The 21,922-nt window shown below is 50.5% G+C and overlaps 6 protein-coding genes across 6 annotated transcripts; 3 read left to right on the top strand and 3 right to left on the bottom strand.

Moving 5' to 3' along the window:
- Positions 1 to 2,187: 2,187 nt before the first annotated feature.
- Positions 2,188 to 5,421, bottom strand: BO87DRAFT_313977 (EstA precursor; the record flags this gene model as incomplete). The annotated part of the gene is made up of 6 exons (XM_025619640.1): positions 2,188 to 2,924; positions 2,981 to 3,097; positions 3,187 to 3,277; positions 3,704 to 4,726; positions 4,775 to 5,122; positions 5,182 to 5,421. 6 exons carry the CDS (start codon positions 5,419 to 5,421, stop codon positions 2,188 to 2,190), a joined length of 2,556 nt encoding a protein of 851 aa, XP_025477385.1.
- Positions 5,422 to 6,325: 904 nt separating this feature from the next.
- Positions 6,326 to 7,945, bottom strand: BO87DRAFT_363732 (uncharacterized protein; the record flags this gene model as incomplete). The annotated part of the gene is made up of 5 exons (XM_025621707.1): positions 6,326 to 6,879; positions 6,943 to 7,304; positions 7,352 to 7,456; positions 7,518 to 7,748; positions 7,799 to 7,945. 5 exons carry the CDS (start codon positions 7,943 to 7,945, stop codon positions 6,408 to 6,410), a joined length of 1,317 nt encoding a protein of 438 aa, XP_025477384.1. The 3' UTR covers positions 6,326 to 6,407.
- Positions 7,946 to 9,265: 1,320 nt separating this feature from the next.
- On the top strand, positions 9,266 to 11,008 carry BO87DRAFT_398984 (GABA permease; the record flags this gene model as incomplete). Its single annotated transcript, XM_025625402.1, has 3 exons — positions 9,266 to 9,433; positions 9,504 to 9,574; positions 9,646 to 11,008. The coding sequence occupies 3 exons, from the start codon at positions 9,266 to 9,268 to the stop codon at positions 11,006 to 11,008; spliced, it is 1,602 nt and encodes a 533-aa protein (XP_025477383.1).
- A 2,408-nt stretch (positions 11,009 to 13,416) lies between these two features.
- On the bottom strand, positions 13,417 to 14,867 carry BO87DRAFT_398983 (aromatic prenyltransferase; the record flags this gene model as incomplete). The annotated part of the gene is made up of 2 exons (XM_025625401.1): positions 13,417 to 13,540; positions 13,594 to 14,867. The coding sequence occupies 2 exons, from the start codon at positions 14,865 to 14,867 to the stop codon at positions 13,417 to 13,419; spliced, it is 1,398 nt and encodes a 465-aa protein (XP_025477382.1).
- A 3,034-nt stretch (positions 14,868 to 17,901) lies between these two features.
- On the top strand, positions 17,902 to 18,341 carry BO87DRAFT_378571 (uncharacterized protein). The gene has a single exon (XM_025623821.1). The coding sequence runs from the start codon at positions 17,958 to 17,960 to the stop codon at positions 18,123 to 18,125; it is 168 nt and encodes a 55-aa protein (XP_025477381.1). The 5' UTR covers positions 17,902 to 17,957; the 3' UTR covers positions 18,126 to 18,341.
- Positions 18,342 to 19,782: 1,441 nt separating this feature from the next.
- Positions 19,783 to 21,745, top strand: BO87DRAFT_313810 (flavin-containing monooxygenase; the record flags this gene model as incomplete). Its single annotated transcript, XM_025619631.1, has 4 exons — positions 19,783 to 19,911; positions 19,973 to 20,633; positions 20,687 to 20,847; positions 20,900 to 21,745. The coding sequence occupies 4 exons, from the start codon at positions 19,783 to 19,785 to the stop codon at positions 21,743 to 21,745; spliced, it is 1,797 nt and encodes a 598-aa protein (XP_025477380.1).
- Positions 21,746 to 21,922: the final 177 nt, after the last annotated feature.

Below are 21,922 nucleotides of genomic sequence, written 5' to 3'. Positions count from 1 at the left end.
ACCCCAATCGAAGATAAACCCCTCCTAGCAGTCGAGCAAGTCCAAAGAAACACCCCAAATACCCCACCGAACCACTCAGTAGCGAATAACTAACCCCCACAATCAAGATGAATCCCTCCAATTACAAATCCAACTTGTATTTCCCAAGTAAAAATTCCCCGATCGCACGGCGAATACAATTCCATTGAAAGCAAAGAAAACTCCGGAACGCCGACCCACCCCTCATTCGGCGTCTCCGCCGAATCCCTTTTCGGTGTTCGGCGTTCGGCGTCGTGCCCGGACTGGGGGGTTCAACTCAAACGCCGAAACGCCGAAAGCCACCGGCAAGTGAAAACGCCGATGAAAGCCGAGTCGGGGGGTTTCGGGGGTTCAATGTTCGGAGGGTTCTACCAAGGGGGGGATTTAAGTCGGGTTTTCCATATTAATTCGGGGTTCGATCTTCGGGGTGAGGGGTTGAGTCGGATGGTTTCTCTATTTATTTGGAGGCTTGATTCAGAGGGTTTTTCTATTCGATTGGAGGGGTATATATATGAGGGAGCTTAATTCGGAGGCTTATCTGAATAGTAGTTCGGGGGGTCCAATCTCCGGGGGGAAAAGTCGGGAGATTTCTCTATTTGATTCGGGGGTTTAGTCGGTGGCTTGAATCAAGAGGCTTTTATAGTTAATTCAAGGCTTTAATTCGGAGGCTTTACCATTTAATCGGGGTGTTAAGTCCGGAGGTCTTCTACATAATTCGGAGGTTGAGTCATTGGGGGGTTTTGTCGGAGGCTTTTCTATTCAATACGCGGGTTCAAATTTTAGTTGGATAAATCGGGAGGTTTCTCTATTTGATTCGAATTTCAATCCTGGGGGTTAAGTTGGGAGGTTCTTTTATATGATTAGGGATCTAAACTTAAGGTGGCTTAAATCGGAGGCTTTTCTTCATCAATTCCTGGGTTCAATCTTCGGGGGGTTAAGTCGGGATGTTTTCCTTATTCTATTTAATTCGGGGGTTCAAGTCGGGAGGCTTTGCTATTAAAGTCAGGAAATTGAATTTCGGGTGGTCAAGTCGGTGGGTTTTTCTTTTATCTTGAGGGTTCAATCTTCGGAGTGTTAAGTCGGGGGTTCTAAAGTTCAGGTGGTTGAAGTCGTATGATTTTCTTTTTAATTCGGTATTCAGTCGTCGGGGCTTAAGCCGGGAGGATTCTCTATTCAATTTGGAGGGTCCGATCGTGATGTATTTCAATTGATTCGGGGCCTTAGTTCGGATGATCTTCTCTTCAATTCGGGAGGTATATTGGAGGCTTTTTATTTAATCAGGGGGTTCAAGTCGGTGGCTTTTCTATATTATTCGGAGGTTCAATCCCCGGGGGGTTAAGTCGGGAGGTTTTCCCACTCAATTAGGAGATTTATAATTGACTTATGTTAATTCAAATACTATCCTATCTACTTTAGGAGTTCAAATTCGGGGGCCTCAAGTCGGAGGTTTCAATGTTCGGGTGGTTTAAGTCGTATGGTTTTTCTATTTGATTCAGGGATTCAGTCGTCATTGGGTTGAGTCGGGGGCTTAAATCGGGAGGTTCTTCTATTGATATGGGCGATGGTTTACGTTTGAGGGCCATAATTTGGACGCCTTTCTCTTAAACTCGGGGGTTTAATCTTCGGGGGCTTAAATCGGGAGGTTTTTCTATTTAATTTGGGGATACATATTTTGGGGCCTTATCCCGACGCTTTTCTCTTTAATTGGGGGGCCGGTTAAGTCGGAATGTTTTTTCTAATTCATTCGGGGGTTCAAATTTCGGGTGGTTAGGTCAGGAGGTTTCTCTATTTAATCGTAGCGCTCAAGTCGGAGGGTTTTTCTTTTTATCTTGGGGGTTCAATCTTCGGGGGCTTGAATCGGGGGCTTAAACCGGGGGTTTTTTCTATTTAAAATTCGGGGCCTTGATTCGGACGCTTTTCCATTTAGATCGGGGGTTCAATCCTGGGGGTTTAAGTCGGGAGGTTTTTCAATTCACTCGGGTATCTCGCTCTCAGATAAGATGATTAGGGAGAGTCCGATATTGCTCGGACACTTTGCATCACGCTACGAAGTCCGAACTCATCCGAGCAATGGGAAAAGAACAATACAGCTTAACAACATGATTGTCCAAACTCCCCGATCAAACGCCGTCTTTACCGCACTCCTGTACAACCCCACTTATCAATCAATTACCCCCTCTTCGTCAAAATACCCGCAACATACGGCATCGGCGTGCTCTCAAACCAGCTCTCCAACTCAACCGATTCCCACCCACCGTCCTGATCCGCCGCATGCTTCAATGCAGACGTGGTATCCCGATTCATGCAGCAATTTCCCAAATACCAACTCCAGCCCATGAACCCATAAAAGGCTTGGAATGCTCTCGCGACCACGGACCCCTTGGGCGTCCGCCACGGGTTAACTACATGCTCGACGACGAGCATTTTCCCGCCTGGTCGGAGGAGGGTGTACAGATCCTGGACGGTGCGGTGCATATCGGGGACTGAACACAACACGCGCACGCAGACGATGGTGTCGAATACGCCTTCTTTGGTCTTGGATAGGTTCTCAAGGATGGATGGTACATTCGAAGAGTCGGTCTTGAGAAGGCCTTGCCTTTGAAGAGCGGGGATAAGGTCTGCGGATTCTACGCCACAGGGGAGGATGCTGTATTTATCCTCGAGACCTTGTGAGGTGGCGCTGGCGCGCAGTTCAGCGTGCAAGCCATGACAGGGCTCCGCGCCGTAGATGGCCTTGATGGCTGGGGAGCGGAGGAGGGGCATTTGAGTACCTGTGCCTGGGCCGACGTCGAGGACGGTGCCTGAGGCGCGGGCGAGGAGGGGTGGGATTAGGTCTGAGGAGCGGATGATTTGGTCTGGGGGTTGGGTGGGTGGTGATGATGCTGGGGCGTTTGCTTGGAGGTACGCTGGGGAGAGTTAGAGGTTTGATTCCTTCCGGAGAGGAGTAAAGCGGTGCACTAACTGCTGAAAGCTACCCAGAATTTGCCGAATGCTTCATCACGCAGTCTGCTCTGGTGGAGAAGAGGAGCGAGGATTTGTCCTTTGCCGAAGACAGTCTCGAAATTGACCTTGACATAATCTAGTCGGTATGTTAGATATCCGTCGCTTCACTTGATGGGTACTTGCACAAGTGACAGCAATATTCATCGCCAACGGCGTCACACTTACAGCGCAGGGCCCAGACTAGAAGATAGCCAGGCTCAATGAGAGCATTGATCCATTCCCTCGTCGTCAGGTCCTTGGCAGCCATGTTGACCCGCTTCAAACAAGTATCAGGCTTTCAATGGATGTCTACAAGGCCACGGCTGACAAGTGTGAGAAGCAGCAGGCGGCTTGACTGGGAGATACTAAATAAATACTTCTAGACCTTATCATTTCTATCGGCGCGGAAAAACCTCTGCGGGGAACCAAATCCTCCTGCGGAGATTGGGGGCGCTGAGTCACCGTGAGATTTGATTGGCCCATCAGCCAAGCTGCCATGGGTGATAAGGCGTGCTCGTATACTGAGTCGTATGAGACACGGGTGGCTTCCGCTGGTCCAGGATGTCAAATGACATTCTGTCTTACTGCATCGGTGCTATGGTATATAGGCTACATGCAAGCCATCGCTCAGGCTCTATCCAGCACTACGGCTCGTGCCCATGTCCGTCACTGTCCACAGCTTGCCCAAGTCCCAGGACTATACCTCCATTGGCACGCTTAGGCTCTTCCAAAACGCACAATCCTGAACCGAGTTCGGCGGCACAGCCTCCATCGCAGTATTATTCGTCTGCAGCCGGAGACGCTGTCCTTCCCCCCACGTATTCCACTCTGGCGCTGCTGCATATCGATATGTATTCGGATTCAGTGCCTGGACAAAGCTGATGAAGTAATGCATCGTAACGGGGATTATAGCTGCATTATAACTCAGATACGACGAGTCACTGCTGAGAGTCCCGGTCGATCCTGCTCCGAAGATCGCGGGTAGCTCGAACGTGTGCGGGACACCGATGCCACCAGCGATATTTGATTCATCGATGATGTTGACTCGGTAGTTCCACACTGCATCTGGTAAATATTTGGCAGCTGATGACGCTACATGGTTTCCTGGACAAGTAAAAGTTGCGTCCCCATATGCCGCGGAGGAAGCACCAAAGTATGCCGCGTGCCGTGGCAGCAGCTTACCGCGAGGATAGACCTGATTGATTGCATCGAGTTGCTGGGAATTGAGATTCGGATAGTTATTTTTGAAGAATTGTGACACATCAGCACTGCTGCTAGCGTTGTAGGCAAAATTAGAGCCTTCGTCGGTATCGTCGCCTACCAAGACGGGAACTCTGATGAAGTTGCCTGCGTCAAACGCATTGTACAACTCTTCCGGAACTAGATTACCGTCGGTAACTGGGAGGAAGTACCAATCTGGTAGTGGGGAGCTGCTTCCCCCAGGGAAGGGAGAGGCAGTATTCCCTTTCTGAATGGTTGCAATGTCCTGTGTTCGCAGGCACTGCAGGGGATCACGAGCAGTAGAACAGCCTGTGTCATTGACAAATTGTTCGAACTGAAACTCCATCTCCGACACTGTTCGCTGGGTTGGCCAAAAAGACGACTCAACGATCGCGCCGATGAATAGCCCTTCATCCTTACCACCATAGGCGGATAAATGGTAGGCAACGGAGCCAGCACCCGCCGACACCCCATGAATCACGATGTGATCGGGGTCGCCCCCGAACTGTTAACGTCAGCACCACTGCAATATCTGCATGGCTACAAGCATTACCTGCTCGATGTATTGTTTGACCCATCTGAGGGCTTTGCGCTGGTCCAGCAGTCCGGCATTCAGGTCCCCGTTCTGCTTAATTCGCTCGCTGGCCAGGAAGCCAAGGGCACCAACACGATAATTGAATGTTACAAATACGATCGCGTCACCAGAGTCTTGTATGACTTGGGTTCCGTTGTAGTTGGCATTTGAGTTCTCTGCGTAGCCCCCACCCTGTATGAAGAGCCAAACAGGTAGCTTTGATTGAGACGTGGCTGTGGATGGCTTGAAAACATTGATAAACAGGCAGTCTTCGCTTATTTCGCCAGGCGACTCTTCCTCGTCTACGCCGATGCAAATTGGCCCGTACTAGAAAGAGTATTAGATGGGTATCAGTTGACTTGTAGACTGGAAAGCCAAAATATTACCTCCGTCGCACTCTGAAGGGTTTGATTCGCAGACGGATCCCGGGGCGCCCGGAATCTCAGATCACCAATGGGCGGAGATGCATAGCGCATCCCAAGAAACTCGTCGACACCCCCTTCAAGACGCACGCCTTGATATTTGGCATACTCGAGATCGACCACGGGTTGTTCATTATGGTTTGCCTGGGTTGGAAGACTACAGACAGCATAGGAGAACAAAGCTAGGCAGACCAGGCGTATCATTGTCGTGAGAGGCGAATCAAATGCCGATCGTAGGTTCAAAGCGTGCGTGATGACTGGAAGGCAATCTCGGCATACTTTAAGTAAACCATACACTCAAAACCACGGCCGTCGTCTGCGGTTCGTCATGTACACCGGACACATGGAAAGTGACATCCGCTAAAATAACAGCCTGAATTGCACGCTCGCCTGATGTGCAAGTCAAACAAAAGAAAACAGTGGGGTCTGCATGCAGGGGAGTAAATAATCCAGGAATGGGAATGTCCGCACGGGCCCGGTCGCTTTTAGCCCGAGGCGTCGAAGTGCGGGGATCGCTCTGGGCTGGCTGAAGCATTCCATCGGGTTGCAGTTCTTCTTAGGCTATTTGTCCTCTTCACTTGCAAGTGAGGTTTTATCCACCATTCTTTTGTCTCCAACATAGTAACCTCCCATACCGGGTTGGCTCATGACGCTGTAGCTACAGTTGTGCTTCAGTAAACAATTGCGTTGAATTCTGGGATTGTATCATCACAATTGAATGGGTGGGTACTCACAATGCTTGCTGGCAGTCAGACAACTAGGCTGTAGCCCATAACAGAGTGCAACTTATTCGGGAGGAACAAGCACAAGAAGCCTTCCGGTATCAGGCAGTGAAGTGCAAATAAGGCCGATTGGGATACATGTCACCTCTGTCCAATGCATTGGTACATTGGAATCGTACATGCGTCTTCAGCAACGCCACTCATCAACGTTTTCCTTAGGAAGAATATATCGGAGGGCCGTCGGGCATTAGTCAAGTACCGAATTCACTAGATCGTCGTTGTCATCCCTTTTTTCCGTATGTAGCAACGTAGTAATGGGAGGATTAACATGTTCACGGCGCACGATTAACGGACAGTACGAATTATATAATGGGATGTGAGTTACCCACAAACGATCCAATTCATTAAGATTATCTATTGACAATTGAGACATACTGAATCATACAATTAACTCACCGATGAAGAAACTCATGTCAACCTGGGGATCGCAGCAGAAGATGGCCCCGCTATTTCGCCCAATTCAATGCTCTCCCGGGTGACCGATATCTGTACACTCTTCAATATTGCATTGCTTTGGTGCCCTTCAAGTGGTGGTGACGAAGCCGATGCGGTCGCTTCCGTTCTTAAGATTGGCTCTTCTTCAATACAGCTGCTACCGAACGAGCCCAGATCTTTGACCGGGCGAGAGGATCGCCACGACTTCTGTGGGGTGCGACCGCTGCGACTTTGAGAGTTCGAAGCATCTTCCGTGTATGCGAACCCATGATCATCCTCGTAGACTGCCACGAACATCTTCAAACATGAGACTGTCAGAAGAACGATGCTGAGGCTGAGGTGGAGCTCCGCTACCATGGTAGCATAGGTCGCGACAAGCGAGGGGTTGGAGGAATATATTTGGGAGTGGATATAGTATAGATGCACGGCGGAAAGGGGAATCAATCTGGAGTGTAGGGAGTGGTGTTAGCATACTGAGCTTCAGCACATATGTAGATAGGTGACATACATGATCCGGCAATTGAGAATGGACAGGACCTTGAGCTTCTTGCTCATACTTATTTGCACGTTTCGGATTGTTATCGCGGGATAAGCCAGGATCACGGCCTCCAAAACAATGTCAAGCGCACAGATGGCTTGCCATCTTGGATAAAACCCAGCACAGGCGTCATCAATGTCAGTCCAAGGACGGTTGCTGCATCGAATGGCTAGAAGCAATATTGCGACCATGGCCCACAGGCCACACGAGGATATAATGACATTAACCATCCACTTCGTACGTTGCAAGGAAAGATTTTGATAGAATAGCATGGTGCCGATTTTCGACAAGCCAATGATAAGGACGTAGAACAGATCCGCTGCGTATCCGGCCTAAGGCGATTAGCTCGTTAGTCGGCCTCTGCGCTCGGATAACGTACCTTTTCCATCTGCGTATAGTCACTGGATGAGATCAGCTCCTTTGACTTGCCCCACCCATGGTGAACCTGAAGAAGCACAAGTGATACTTGGATGCAAGCGCATATCTGGTGGAGCCGGAGGATTTATTAGTGTGTGAACGGGCTCTCCTAGAGGAAGTTGACATACTGCTGCAGCAAACAGAACGTGGTCATCTTGGAGCATGAGGCCTCTTTTCGATGATGCGAATAATCTGATAACCAGCGAGGCAAGAACCAAGAATAGAGCCAGTGAAGTGACGATGACGACGAGTCCGTTATGGTTATGGTCGTTATCCTCCGTTAATGGAGGGGAAACTCCAGGAGGAAGCGATGAGGCCAGGACGGCCATCGCAATAGGCGGCACTGCGACTGAAACCCGCTGTCACTTCTGTTGAAGGGAAACCATCACGACATTGCGGTATTATCTACCGACAGGTTCTTCGAGGATGATCGCGTCGCTGAAATGAAGGAGGTAAGGTCGGTGTGCCGGCTACTTCTGCGGCTGACAGCCTTGACCGACAGGGTTGAGTGACTCCTTGACACCTTAGCCTTTCCGCAGTCGCGTTGGAGACGCATCGATTGTTTGTTATTTTCTGAGCTGGTCGGACAGGGGGTATGCTTATACGAGAAAAGATAGGATATATGTGTGACCCTAGACAAGCACACATGGCCCGATCGATTGTGTTCTGATGAAAGCGATAAGTGAAAAGAACGGTCGGCAGCCATTATTGTTGGCACACCCCTCTGTGCCGGACGGTAGGACAAGCAGACATCCACCAAGAAAGTCCGAAGTCTTGACGGTACGCCCCGATCGCATGTCGTTGGTGGATACCGACGCGAATAAGCACAGCAAAACTGGATCCCGGCTGATCAACTGCTAATCGACCCCTCCCTCTCCGCATCGCGCGTTGGTAGAATTGAGCTATTTTCGGAGCTGGCCACGCTGACTCGCTGAGAGTGGCCATCCACCACGAGAATGGGCCCCCAAAACTTTAATTCCTATCACCACTGCACCTGATCACATCCAGACATTCCTATCTCATGCCACGCGCCTAGCCGTCCTTGTTAGTCTGGGTTTAACCCGATTAAACAACGTTGGGCCTGCGTTGAGGAGGGAGATCAAAGAAGAGAGCAAATATTCAGGCAAGGGTTTGCAGCCACGCCCTAATTTCGTGCCATGGCAGATGGTCGGTCCAATGACCATCGAGGTTATCCGGAGGTTCCCTATTAGCAATCAAACCTGCCTTCCTTAATGGCCCAATTTCGAATTAGATGATCCTGGTAATCAAGTGTCTCCCTTGTCAACACTATCAATCATCTCGTCACGATGGAAAGAGGGGGGTGAAATTCCCTGCAGGCCAAGAGTGCCGATCGAGTGGCGGGCATGTCAAAGTGTCGCAGCTGGTGAGCCGTGCTACACACGCTCACGTTGTCTGTTGCTCCCGTCGCCAGCACAGTGCGAGTGTCTGCGCCTCCTTGGGAAATCAAGGCCGCAGAGATCGACATCTTGTATCCATGTTGACTGGCCACATTCTCCGGGAGGGGGACCATGGACCATGTGAGTGCGTTCCGACCCTTGCTGCCACGGGCCCCTGGGCCCTGATGGCGGTCGGAGAACAAAGACTGGGGAAACCCCACGCCGGATGCTGCCACAGTTTGAGTCATGATGAGGGAAGAAAATTCCTTCCCATTAACCTGAAAGACAGCTCAGTGAATTAACGGCCAGTTGCAGGGAAAATAAGGGGATGCTGGCGGAAATGGCCGCCGGTTTCTTTGTTTGATCCCTCACGTCACACAGCGTGAATTCCCGTTTCGTATCTAGTCTGTGGTCGCAGAGTTAGCCTCCACAGCCGCATCTCTCTTCATTTCAATTCAACGTGTTGACAGTGTTCCAAAATGTCGTCCGCAACAGGGGAAGCGGGCAGCATTCAGAAGGGCGACCGAGTGGTGACGACGGGCTGTCATCCGCTGGAAATCGAAGCCAGCGAGCGAAGTAGTGGGGAGGCCGGCACGCGATATGACCATAGCGATATGAATCGCATGGGCAAAGCACAGGAATTCAAGGTAAAATATCTGCACATCTTCAGCGACGAGCAAAATGAGGATGAGTGGCTAACCTCGTATTTGAATCTAGAGAAATCTCCGACCTCTAGCTGCCCTGAGTTTCGCTTCGGTCTTGCAGGCCACCTGGGAGTTTATTCTAATGTACCACATCCCCTCTCTATCACATCCTAACAGCCCACAATTCTTCATCTCTAACGCATCCGTGTGACTAGATCCAACTATGAAGGTCTCGAAGATGGTGGAATGGCTGGTTTGGTGTGGACATACGTGTGGACCTTTGTCGGATTCGGCTTCATCATCGTCTCATTATCGGAGATGGCGTCCATGGCTCCAACATCAGGAGGCCAGTACCACTGGGTGTCCGAATTCGCTTCTCCACGATACCAAAAGTTCCTCAGCTACATCACCGGATGGATGTCCGTTCTCGCATGGCAAGCCGGCGCCGCATCAGGGTCCTTCCTGACTGGCACAATCATCCAAGGGCTCATCAGCGTGCGCAACCCCGATTACGATCCCAAACGATGGCAAGGCACCCTTTTCGTCTTCGCCATGATCCTGATCATCTACTTCTTCAACGTCTACGCCGCCAGCTGGATGCCCCGCATACAAAACGCCCTATTAGCCCTCCACACCATCTGCTGGGTAGTGGTGATCGTCGTCCTCTGGGCCATGGCACCCCGTCAGTCCGCGAAAGCCGTCTTCACCGAATTCAGCCTCTACGGCGGCTGGAACAACGTCGGACTAGCACTTATGATCGGGCAAATATCCGCCATCTACGGATCCCTCAGCTCAGACGCCACGGCACACATGTCCGAAGAAGTCCGCGACGCCGGCCGATACGTCCCCATGGCCATCTGCGGCGGCTACTTCAGCAACGGAATCCTAGCCCTCGTACTCATCATCACCCTCATGTTCGCAATGCCCTCGGTCAAAGATGCCCTAGACGACCCGACCGGATTCCCCTTCATCTACGTCTTCAAACAGGCCGTCTCCACCGCCGGCGTCAATGGCCTCACCGCGATAATCCTCATCCCCGTCATCTTCAGCAACATCCTCTTCAACGCCTCCACAGCCCGTCAGACCTACGCATTCGCGCGCGACAGGGGCCTGCCCTTCTCAAACTGGATCTCCAAAGTCAACCAGCACTACAAACTCCCCGTGAACGCCATCGCCCTATCATGCATCATCAGCGGCCTTCTCTCTCTCATCAACATCGGCTCCGACACCGCCTTCAACGCCATCATCTCCCTAAACGTCGCAGCTCTCATGTGGACCTACGCTATCTCCATCAGCTGCGTCATGTATCGCAAGATCGTATGTCCCGAGACGTTGCCCCCGAGACGGTGGAGTCTAGGGAAGCACGGGATCTGGATCAATGCGGTAGCGTTGGTATATGTGATCTTTGCGCTGTTCTGGTCTTTTTGGCCCACTGAGATCCCTGTGACTTTGAATAATTTCAATTGGAGCGTGGTGCTCTTCGTTGGGGTGTTTGTGATTAGTTTGGCGATGTATGTTGTTCAAGGGAGGAGGGTGTATAAGGGGCCTGTGGTGTATGTTAAAAGGGAATCATTGTAGTCGGGATGAAGAATAATAGTTCTCATAGCATGCCAAATTAATTACATGCCCTTAAATACTATACATATGTCTGTCGGACAGTAGGTACCATATTGTTCAGATAGTATTATCACGTGTCCAAGACACACAAAAGTCACAAATCCAATTTCCCACCCCCCCAAACTAGATCGTCCTCACAATGTAAGGACTGATAATGTGATTGATATACAAGTCACCTGATCGACACTAACTAGCAGGATTTACAGAATAATACCAAATATATATAGATAATAGAAGATGTACTTGAACATGTTATCACCACAGATGACACGGAGCCATATTCCCATGCTCGACGCATAGTAGTATATGCGGGGAAGTGCGGATTTGTAATAAACATGCACTATGACTAGAATAGAGTAAGGGGGTCCCATCTTTCCTTGTTGTTTAGCTAGTGGCAAATCTTCAGTCTGGAAATCTGAGTTCGTCAGTGTGAAGGAAGACTTGACGTTACGTGAGGAAGGTCATACTATACTGCTTGTACTACGAAGGTTGTTATCGATTTGTTTACTGTAGGTACCTAGGAGTAACTGGTTCTTATATCAGGTGATCACATCACCCTCAACGTCAGAGAGATGAGATAATCTCGCAGATACTGGTGAGGAACAGTATAATCTGACTATTGCTGGTCACCAAATTGAATACTTGGGCAGGAATTGATTGAGAAGCTTAGGTTGATAAATTGATGCTCTCACATAAGTGTTCAATATCCCCATGTAGCGGTGTGAAGTAGTTCCTGCTCGCTCGAATTGAGAGATATTACGCCATAATTTTCTACCTGGTAATAAACTGCTGAAAGCCGGACCATAGTGGATCCAGCGAGCCATTGACTTTATGAACGAAAGGCCCGAACAGGTAGGACAGGTGGATCCACCATGGACGGCAGAGCAGAAAGTTTGGCCAGGATGGAGGTGGCGGGGTACGCATTCCTGGCATGTCGCGAAACACGACAAGACGGATGATGAGAACCCCTCAAGACCTCAGGGTGAAGTTGGCTCCATGCTGGTAAGAAACCAGATCAAGGTATACGGTATGGGTAGGGAAAGCCCACATAGATCGTTACGTAGGACCCAATTCAGCTGATCTTTGTTGACTGATTTTTGCGCGGGTGGCATACGAATGCGCCACATGGGTTGAACTAGTATAGCGAGAGTGACAATTCAGGGCTGGCTTGTCGCTGAAGATTTGCCCCTCTGGATCCTGCCAGCTGGGTCTCAACGTCGAGGACGCCAGAAGATTCTTAGTGTGGGAACTATACGGGCGCCGCGCTGTTCTTCCCGTTGACAGACTGGGTTTATGGAACATTCTGCTGCAGAGAATGGAAGGGTCGTAGTTTGATCTGACTGCCTTATCGGTCTTCCCACCGACACATATACTGTATCTTCTGCAGCTGTATCAACTCGACTATGACTTCTGTTAGGCATGGCAATAGCCACCTCCGAGTATTACCCGCCCTGGCCGGAGAAACTGCAGTAGATAGCATACCTCGCGGCTACGGCGGAATCTCGAAACCGGATAACCGGCGAGGAATGATCCAGAAAAAAAAAGAAGCACATGGTGGAATGCCCTCTATGGACTCACACGTGTTGAGTAAAAAACAGTGAAAGGGTTATGATTAAAAATCTCAACCCCAAGCCGTGGTGCCCCTCCGTCGATCCGACACGTGTTGACAGTAAGGCCTCACGAGGAGTCACTGCAGTGGGTCAAGCACCGACACTAGAGCTGCGGCCGAGGCAGTTCTGGGTATAGTCCTCTGCATGGCATGAGAGGTAATTTCCCGTGTCTTATCCTGTGCCAAGTGAAACCTGCAGGATGATTTCATTCCAGCTGTTCAGCCCGCCTTTCCGAATATTGGATCCTGTATCTGTTGCTGCATGCAGTCGGGGATCATGGAATAGTTGCATGGTGGAGGCCTGTTCCTCCATCAAGACCATCCATCCATCGATGGCAGATGTAAAATTTCGGAAGACCCCGCTCTCGAGCCGACTCGGGTTTGCGTGGGCCAACGTGATCCGAGGTTATCAGTAATGACACGAGCTCGGGTGTGGCCCGTTCGAGTGGAGCCCACGCTTAACTTCTCGCTTGTTCGCTACTCGCTGCATCGTGCTGCTTGGACCTCGACGTTTCGCGGTATCTTTACCCAGCGTACCAGAAGGCGTCATCCTACGAATTCTTCTCTACAGGCTGTGACGGTGTGTCTCAAAGCAAGCGTTTTCTCTTTCATCTAGTCTAAACCAAAAGTGCGATAAGGTAGGAATATGTTATGTGTTTAGTTACAGTACGAAGTAGAAATATTGTAGGCTGGTTGTGAGGAAAACATATGTTACATACACTAAACGTCTCTCATGATTCATCATGTCATGGCCACATGCTCATGCCGTGGCGAAGTTCTCGCTCTGCACATTTATGTACGACACAACCCGGAGCTCACCACCCGACTGAACTGAGCAGGCGATGTAGGTGTGTAGACCACGTTGCTGGAGAGCGTCGGGCGTACTGCGTGGATTGTTAGCAACATGCACTTGGCTATGTGCACACGGGGTACTCACAATACTTTGCGCAGGGTTTCAGTATAGGTACGCATGGGCAGTTCCGACTTTCCGTTAACTCCATACATGTATTCGTTCAACGCTGTAACCACATGCCAGTCGCTTGGCGCGTAATGTCGGGCGGGAATATACACCTTGACGTTGGGGGCCGTGCTTCCTGGGCGGAACTCCATGTTATACAGGATGCCCCCCGTGCGATGGTTGGCAGCTGGCAGTGGTGTATCATCAGGCACGCCAGTCTGCGCCAGAACCCCGTCCCACAACTGCCTCAGATTCCGCAGTCCAACTTCTAGTGACGAGGTGGTAATTCGGTTACCCATCGTCATCATCTGACGCACGGAGGCAAAGCTGGTTTCGCGCGTTCGAAAGTATATCTTGAGACGCGAATCAGCCGGTTGGACCAAGTCAATGGCTAGCATGTCCATCTCCAGCGGCGGCGTCGAGGGATCCTGGGCAAAAGCCTCAAACATCCGAAATGCGCCAAGCTTCTCATTGTCGGTGCAGTGAGGAGCCGTGCGGATCGCTTGTGCGAGGACCTGTAAATTTGTCTGCTTCGTGGACCTGGCCTTGAACCCGGGGAAGAAGTAGGCCTTTCCGGTGATGTCTTCCTCGCTCAGGTCAAAGGCGTAGAAGATCTTCGATGGATGGCCCTCCATGCAGCCCTTGGGGGGCAGTTCCGGGGCCAGTGCTTGATCAAAATGATCAAACCATTCCCTGTTCGTGTTGGGCAATGCTCTCATCAAGACCTTCCTGAAGAGCGCGTCTGCAGATTGATTGTCGGGATCCACTTGCGTGCCGGCATTGGGGCCCACGGGCTCAATTGAGAAGCGAACCGACGGTGCTTTCTTGCCAGTATGCCAGTCCCAACTCAACTCGATCGGGTTATGGTTGTCCGTCATGAAACTCGGCCATCTTTCCGCGTCAGGCTCATTTGCGACCCCGAGATGCGGAGCAATCGAGCGGCCAAAGAAGCTTAGGATGCGTCGTTGCGCATGCTCTGTGTAGCCAGCCTCCTGCAGAAGCAGATTTAACACGTACCCGGTGGTGTGCCACCAATACCGGCCGTGGTGGTTAAGGACGTTACGGATCTCAAAGTCAACCTGCTCCCAGCTCGATGACTGGAAGGACTGTGCTCCGCCAGACTTGAGAAGATGAGCTTTTGCATGCTCGGGGATTAGGTTGAAGAGGGAGGAGAACAGCGCATAGAGGACCGAGATAAAGAAATGCGGTAGCATGCGCGGCGATGCTGGAAGCAAAGGAGAAAGACTGCCCATTTTGGCAAGCCAAGTCGGGGAAAGTTCAAGATGTATGTAGTGTACTAGTCACGCGTGGTGGTGATTCTTAGTTGAGCAAGGGATGAGTAGTTGTACCGCCGCAACGCACGTCGACAACCTTATACCTTCTCCCGACAGGAGGAGACCCCGGGACGTGCATGGCTCCTTTATAAGCAATCAGCGGAGATTCACAGACGTTCGGTCGAATGACCAATCCTCGAAATGTCTCCGTCCAGTGGATGAGCCCAATCTCCTTCACTCCTACTAACCATGAATGACATGGGCCGTGCGGTTCCGGATGAGCTAGACAGGGAGTTGCCGGGCACGGCGCACCGGTGGTCTCCAAGGGCGCACTGTTGTCATCATCGAAGCGCAAGCGAGTGATTATTCTGTGGAATGAGTCCAAATCTGCAGAAGCCAAGAGCTGAGTATGGAGCTCCGTACGTAGGTGGTAGAATATCCATTCTTGGAAAGGCGTACCGTGGACCATTTCTCGCATTATGGCAACGGGGGGAGAAGTGGGGACGTGCGTGGGAAGACATCCATGGTTGGGTTGGATAAAAGTAGTAGACTAGAGAGGGTGGGGTTGTTTGGTGGTTGCCCTCCGCCGCGCCGTGCCGGGAACTTACCTGCCTTGGGACTGAAGTCGGTGGCTTGATGGAGTATGTACCGGTATTGTAATGGTAAAAGTGGCACTGGGAAACCATGGGATGTTTTCCCCTGGTTTTGTTACTATTCTTGTTATTTGTTGCTCCCCCTTTCTTGTGTGCCGAGGAGATACTTTACTTACCAGGTGGTATTGAATTACATGCTGCTATCAGTGCCCTCTTCCTCGTCTCTACTTAGTCTTCATCACTAGTCAAGGAAACAGCCAGAATCTTTCGTAAGAATATCTTCCTCGCTTCCAGTGGTGTTACAGTTGCGTCCGACCTTTCAGAATCATCTCGCAACCGATTGTAAGATACCAACAACTACTATTTTCGATTATTCGCCTGGAGACGCCACTCTCGTTACACCGCCACATCGGGGATGACGCTTCTGGTCGGGGTTTGATTGTATGCATACTTCTATCAGCCCCGGCTATACCATGCTATGACCTAGCTATGATTATTTGAGTGCTAGCTGAACCGTTGGTGCACCGCAACTCTGCTCCATATTGATTTAAAACACTCCAAAGCATTATGCCCATTATCCACTTGAGCACGAGTGGCGAGACCAGCCCGCGATCATAGTTTGGGTTCCAATCAGCGATGGATGACCCCTGCAGCATCACCGCCGGGCGGCCGAAATGTCCACCTTGGCGCTACACTACGTAGTGATCCTTGTCCAGACTACCTGGATCGTGGAGCAACTACGCTGGGACTCGCCTTCTGGACGCCAGTCAACGTGGTCTGCTGCACGATCCTAGCCCGTGGCGCCGCAACGTAAACCACATGGCCTCATGGAGGCAACCTTAATCATCCTTTTGGGGTCGTATCTAGCGTCAACTATGTCAACCACCATTATTGAGGGTGCAAATGCTGGGAATGATGGGGCTATGGTTCAGGGAAAACGGTGACAGAGCCGTTCCAGCCGGAGAAGGCCGTCCTCCACTTTTCACCATTGAGTAGCTGGATCCTGACATTCGCGGAGCCCAGTAGTATTCTTCCTAATTGAAGGGGCCATGATACCCTACCACGAATCTAACAATTAATGCAATTTGCGCCAACCCGACACGCAGTCTGGGCCCCTCCCTTTGATCACGCGGAGTCTGTACTCGCAATCAGTGTGGGTCAAACTGTTACGAGTCTACAGCAACACGGTGTCTGGGCGACTAGCAACTACACAGTATCAATTACCTCGGTTCCCCGCACTGGAATTGAGTCTATGTTTTGTCAATGACAACTCCTTCCCTGAAAGCTGCTGTCCACCCTAACTATGCATTATAAGGTTCAAATGCTGTCACTTCTTCTCCGCCAACTCATCGCAGCCACAAGGACATGATGACCAATCCCCCAATTCCTTGACACTCATGAGCCAAGGTTGCCTGTATAGTGGGGTTATGCAATGGCCTATAGATCATCGAGCGGGCAAAGGGTTTACTGAATCCACGACACCGCCGATCCCCGAGCGTCGCTGGACATCGGAGAATTTTAGATTTTTTTTTCCCTCTTCCTTCGCGACCATCATACCATCCGCAATACAGGAACCGCGATCGACACCACCACTACCAAAGCCGGAAGATATCGGAAAAAGGACGCGGCAACGGAAAAAGTCCCTGGGTTTACAGCCAACTCTCAACCCACGTTATCAGGCAGATCTCTACCCAGCAATCAAACCAACCTTGGTACCATACGTCCCAGGTCCTCGGACCCAGTCCGCTTCGATCGCAGCAAACTCTATTTCGTTTCGTGCCGATATCGCGTATGACGTGACTTCTTTTTGGGGAAGCCATCCTCGTAAAGAGGGAAATACGGTATATTGTGGCTGGAGTCGTAATCAACCACGGAGCTACTCTAAGACCTCGTCGCCGGTTATGCATGCCTGTCGATCCTATCGCCTCCAGGTGCAAGACCTTATAATTACCACTATACTTCTTTAGGAAGTATGTGCGTCGAGGCCCGGGCCCGCTATTCTGCAGTACTCAGCCTGGACCATTCACTGACCCTACGGGTGTTTAAACAATTCGTAGCGAATTTATGCACACTGGTATTGAATAATTACCATTTGTGCTATTATTAGTCGCGTCTTGACAAGTAGACCGATCTAGCTCCATTGCGTCAACCATCTACTTACGATAGTCAACAGCTACTCCTACTGCCACATCGTGACATGATCAAGAGCCTATCAGACGGGCCCTAGAATCCACTAATCGCACCTCCACATCTTCAGACCCCCGCCTCTACAACGTCCCAAAGACACGAAGGCCTCGTAATCGATGATCTTGCTCGCGCCACAGACAGAAGACCATCGGTGTCTCCGAGTTCCATCTCTGCTCTAGAACCATCAATATGAAAAGACAATGGTTTGACTGATTGTCTCCATGACGAGTTCATTGTCCAAGGACTCCTTTGTGTTCTGAACCTTGGCTTGCATCTTGGACTATGTGCAATGGCGCCGGGGACGCAAGTACCTTGGTATGAACATTGGAGTGATGGCGTCTACCATCATCCTCCTGGCAATTGGGGCGTAGTTGTTGGCAAAGGAGACCTGTGGAAGACCCTTTCAGGCTCAACAATGGATGAAGATAGAGTCCAGACTTCGGTCTTTCGCCATTGAGCCCAAGATCTTAGTATCGGGGTCGGGGAGGCCGATGTCAATCACGTATCTTTACGTCTGCATTGGAGGGACTCTGGATCTGAATGATGTTTGGAGATGCCGTTTCCGGGAATGACGATCCCGGGGAGGCGATTCCCCGGAAAGAGGGAAAGGCGGGGAGTTGGAGAACACGGAGTTCGCCTTTCCTTTGGACTGGATCTCGATGTGGCACGTCTTGGAGGTATTGTGTCGGGGGTGGAAGCCGGTTAGGACCATGGATAGGCTTGGAGGGAAGGGTCCGGATCGGGATCTTTGTCTCATTGTGGGTTTAGCTGTCGGGATTGGGCGTGTTGGGTGGTGGTGGCTGAGATGGGGTAGACCCTGGGGTATACGAGGTGATGTTTTAGTGCTGACCTGGTACACAAGACGGTGAGGAGAATAGCCGGAATGGGTTGTGAGAAATTATATAGGATTGCTACAAACGTGACTATATTGAAGGTAGGGATTGTTTGCTACCCAATTTACTAGTATGTAATCCCTGCTAGACGTGCTACTCTCGACGACTGTTGTTAATTTGCTACAGGGGTGAGAAATTAGTTCAATGGTAAGTACTAAGTACTAGTCTACTGACAGATGCACTGGCAATCCTGATAGGCAAGCCATCCAATCACGATCTGGCCATTCCTTGTCCTTCAGGAAGCGGAGTGGAGATTGTGGAATAACTCAATATGTGAATTATTCCACACTGTAATATTTCAAGAGAGGAGATATTCCCAATACTTCAACGGACGAGTGTATTGCGCATTGCGCATTAGAACCAATTATGCGCGGTGCAGCAAACATAGTAGTACGCAATCGCAGGCCTCACTGCCTCAGGCTTTGTGTAACGTTCGGAAGAGGTCCGGGTTCTCCGACATCCGTTTATTCCCGTTCCATTTAGAAAAAAAAAAAAGGGGGCACAGCGCCACTGTGGAAGAAACCTGTTCTATACTGATTTTTTTTTTTATTGTGGAAACTCAAAATCTATCTGAATGATTGCCACAGCTGGACCTCACCTGGTAGATTTTCTTATTTTTATTTTCGGAGAGTGGGAGTGTAAATTTATCAAAAATTACAGCGTAAATGCAATCGTGGCTGTCCGTTTCGGTATTTTTTCTCGAGCGGTGAACATACCCATTGTAGCCCGTTTCAAGATGTAACACCACCGGGGCCACGCTAACACTGCCTCGTTGGCTTTAGCGCACCCCACCAAAACCAGGGTGATTGTGGTGGTTGGAGTATCCGTGAGTACCGGTCAGCATCAACGGCTGGAAACGGAGATAGTACATACCTCCTAGTCTCCTACTCTATGCTTTGTTTGTGGCATGCTCAGCTCGCTCCCGTCTGGCCAGCTCGGGATTTAGCGACTAGCTTCATATGCATGTGGAGCTGGAAGTCTTCGCTCCGAATGTCTGAACTCTGAAGACCGTGACGGCATGGCCGACTTGCCCCCACCTAATGAGCTTGTCGACATCATACTAATCCAACGGCCTTAGTTAGTTGTCGCAATGATCTCGCTTTGCCCCTCGGCTAAACATCAGTCATCTGCAGCTTTTGTTTCGCTCTTCTCCTGACTGTTGAGCTCTTCCTCTTGTGTTTGGGTTCACTGACACTGACAAGGAAGAAAGGCCTACTTACAATGGATCCTATTCGAGCGGAAGCTATTCACAACGAGAGACATGTCAAGGTGGTCTGCGTGGGTGCAGGTGCTTCTGGGTTGTGTCTGGCATACAAGCTGCAGAGGTCTTTCCAGAACTACGATCTCACTGTACGTTACCTATAGTATTATTCCCTGTTCTCTATACCTGCTCTTCTAACCTTGAATGCAGATCTACGAGAAGAACCCTGAGGTCTCTGGCACTTGGTACGAAAACCGCTACCCAGGCTGCGCCTGTGATGTTCCCTCCCACAACTATGTCTACTCGTTTGAACCCAAAGCAGACTGGTCATCTGTATACGCGGGCTCCAGCGAAATCAGAGGGTACTTTAACGATTTTGCGAACAAGTACGGCCTGCGGAAATACATCCACACTTCGCACATCGTCACCGAAACCACCTGGATCGAGGAGTCGGGCCAGTGGCAAGTGACGGTGACTGACCTGAAAACGGGTCACACAGTACATGACTGGTGTCACATTCTGATTCATGCGACGGGCTATCTCAATAAGCCTGCTTGGCCCGAGATTCCGGGATTGGGCGACTTCAAGGGCATCAAGCTACACAGTGCGATGTACGATGAGAGCGTATCGCTCGAAGGGAAGAATGTTTTGCTGATCGGGGCGGGTTCATCAGCTGTTCAGATTCTCCCTGCCATTCAACCTATTGTTAACAATGTGAAAATCTTTATCCGCTCGCCCACGTGGCTGCTGCCGGATATCAGCACCGAGGCGGGCAAGTTCCCCGAGAAGCAGATTGAGCACTTTGTGAACAATCCGGAGAGCGTGACAGAGCTACGCAGGGATAATGAACGGACGATGAATAGTATCTTCAGTACGTTGACAGTACCCGTATCGACAGTGACTGTTGCTGACTACTACGAACAGCCATGTATCTCAAGGATACGGTCCTTCAGGAGCAGGCAAAAGGTCTCCTGACATCAGTGATGAAGAACGCCTTTCAAGATCATGAAATGGAAGACCGTTTAATACCGAACTTCTCTGTTGGTTGCAAGCGTGTGGTGCCATCGGGCTTCAGGTATCTAAATGTGAGGACTCCACACCCCTGATTGTTCAAGGTGATACTAACACGCGTGGTAGACCCTCAAAAAAGAGAGCGTCGAAGTGGTCTACAGTGGTGTGACATCCGTAACACCATCTGGTTGCGTCAGCGAAGACGGGAAGGAGCATCAAGGCGACATTATCATCTGTGCCACCGGGTTTGACACTTCCTACATACCGCGCTACCCTGTCATTGGACCCAATGGTCGCAACCTGCAGACAGAATGGGCCGAGTCGATCATGGGCTACATGGGAATAGGTATTGCCGAGTTCCCCAACACCTTTACCATGCTTGGCCCCTACACGCCTGTTTCCAATGGTCCGACCATGGTCGCGATTGAAGCTCAAGCAGACTACATCTGTTCCTTTATCGACCGTTACCAAACGGAGCCCATTCATAGCATGGCTCTTAAGCGGGATGTCTGCGCTGAGTTCAAGGAGCATGTCGGCTCCTTCATGCAAAAAGCCGTTTGGACGGATAATTGCCGCAACTCCCACAACAACCATACCATCGGCGGTCGCGTTCCCACGACTTGGCCTGGAAGCACTCTACACTATCTTGAGGCAATGAGAGAGCCACGTGCTGATGACTGGGATATCAAGTACAATGGAAATCGTTTCTCATGGTTGGGAATTGGCGTTTCCCAGACAGAGTGGGATCCGACTGCTGATCTAGGATATTATATCCGGCAATCGGATGATGGACCCTGGCACAGTCGGCGCAAGCGGAATTTGGCCATTGCCAAAACAGGTAGCATGGCTCCGCGTGCTCTTCATAGACAGGCAAAGCTTGCAGCCAAGGAGAAAGCCCAAGGCACTAAAGCTGATGTGCTGGACCAGATGCCGAAAGCACAGGCTGAGCCAGTCTCTGACACAACAGCGTGATGTGAGACCGAACAACAATAAGGGTTTATGGAGGTCAATCGATCCTCCACTCCTTTCTCTGCATTTCGGAACCAAAAGCTTGTCTTACTTCATTGACATTGTGCCGTCATCTGAGTTTTGACTGGCAGGTTAATATGCCTTGCAGCCTCGTCAAATACTCGGAACTTCACGGCTGGG

Source organism: Aspergillus neoniger (genome assembly GCF_003184625.1).
Source record: "Aspergillus neoniger CBS 115656 unplaced genomic scaffold BO87scaffold_26, whole genome shotgun sequence".
Lineage (NCBI taxonomy): Eukaryota > Fungi > Ascomycota > Eurotiomycetes > Eurotiales > Aspergillaceae > Aspergillus > Aspergillus neoniger.
This window is presented reverse-complemented; position numbering and strand designations above follow the sequence as displayed.

Coding starts and splice junctions, on each gene's coding strand:
- BO87DRAFT_378571 (XM_025623821.1), top strand. CDS start 17,958: ATGGCGCCGGGGACGCAAGTACCTTGGTATGAACATTGGAGTGATGGC.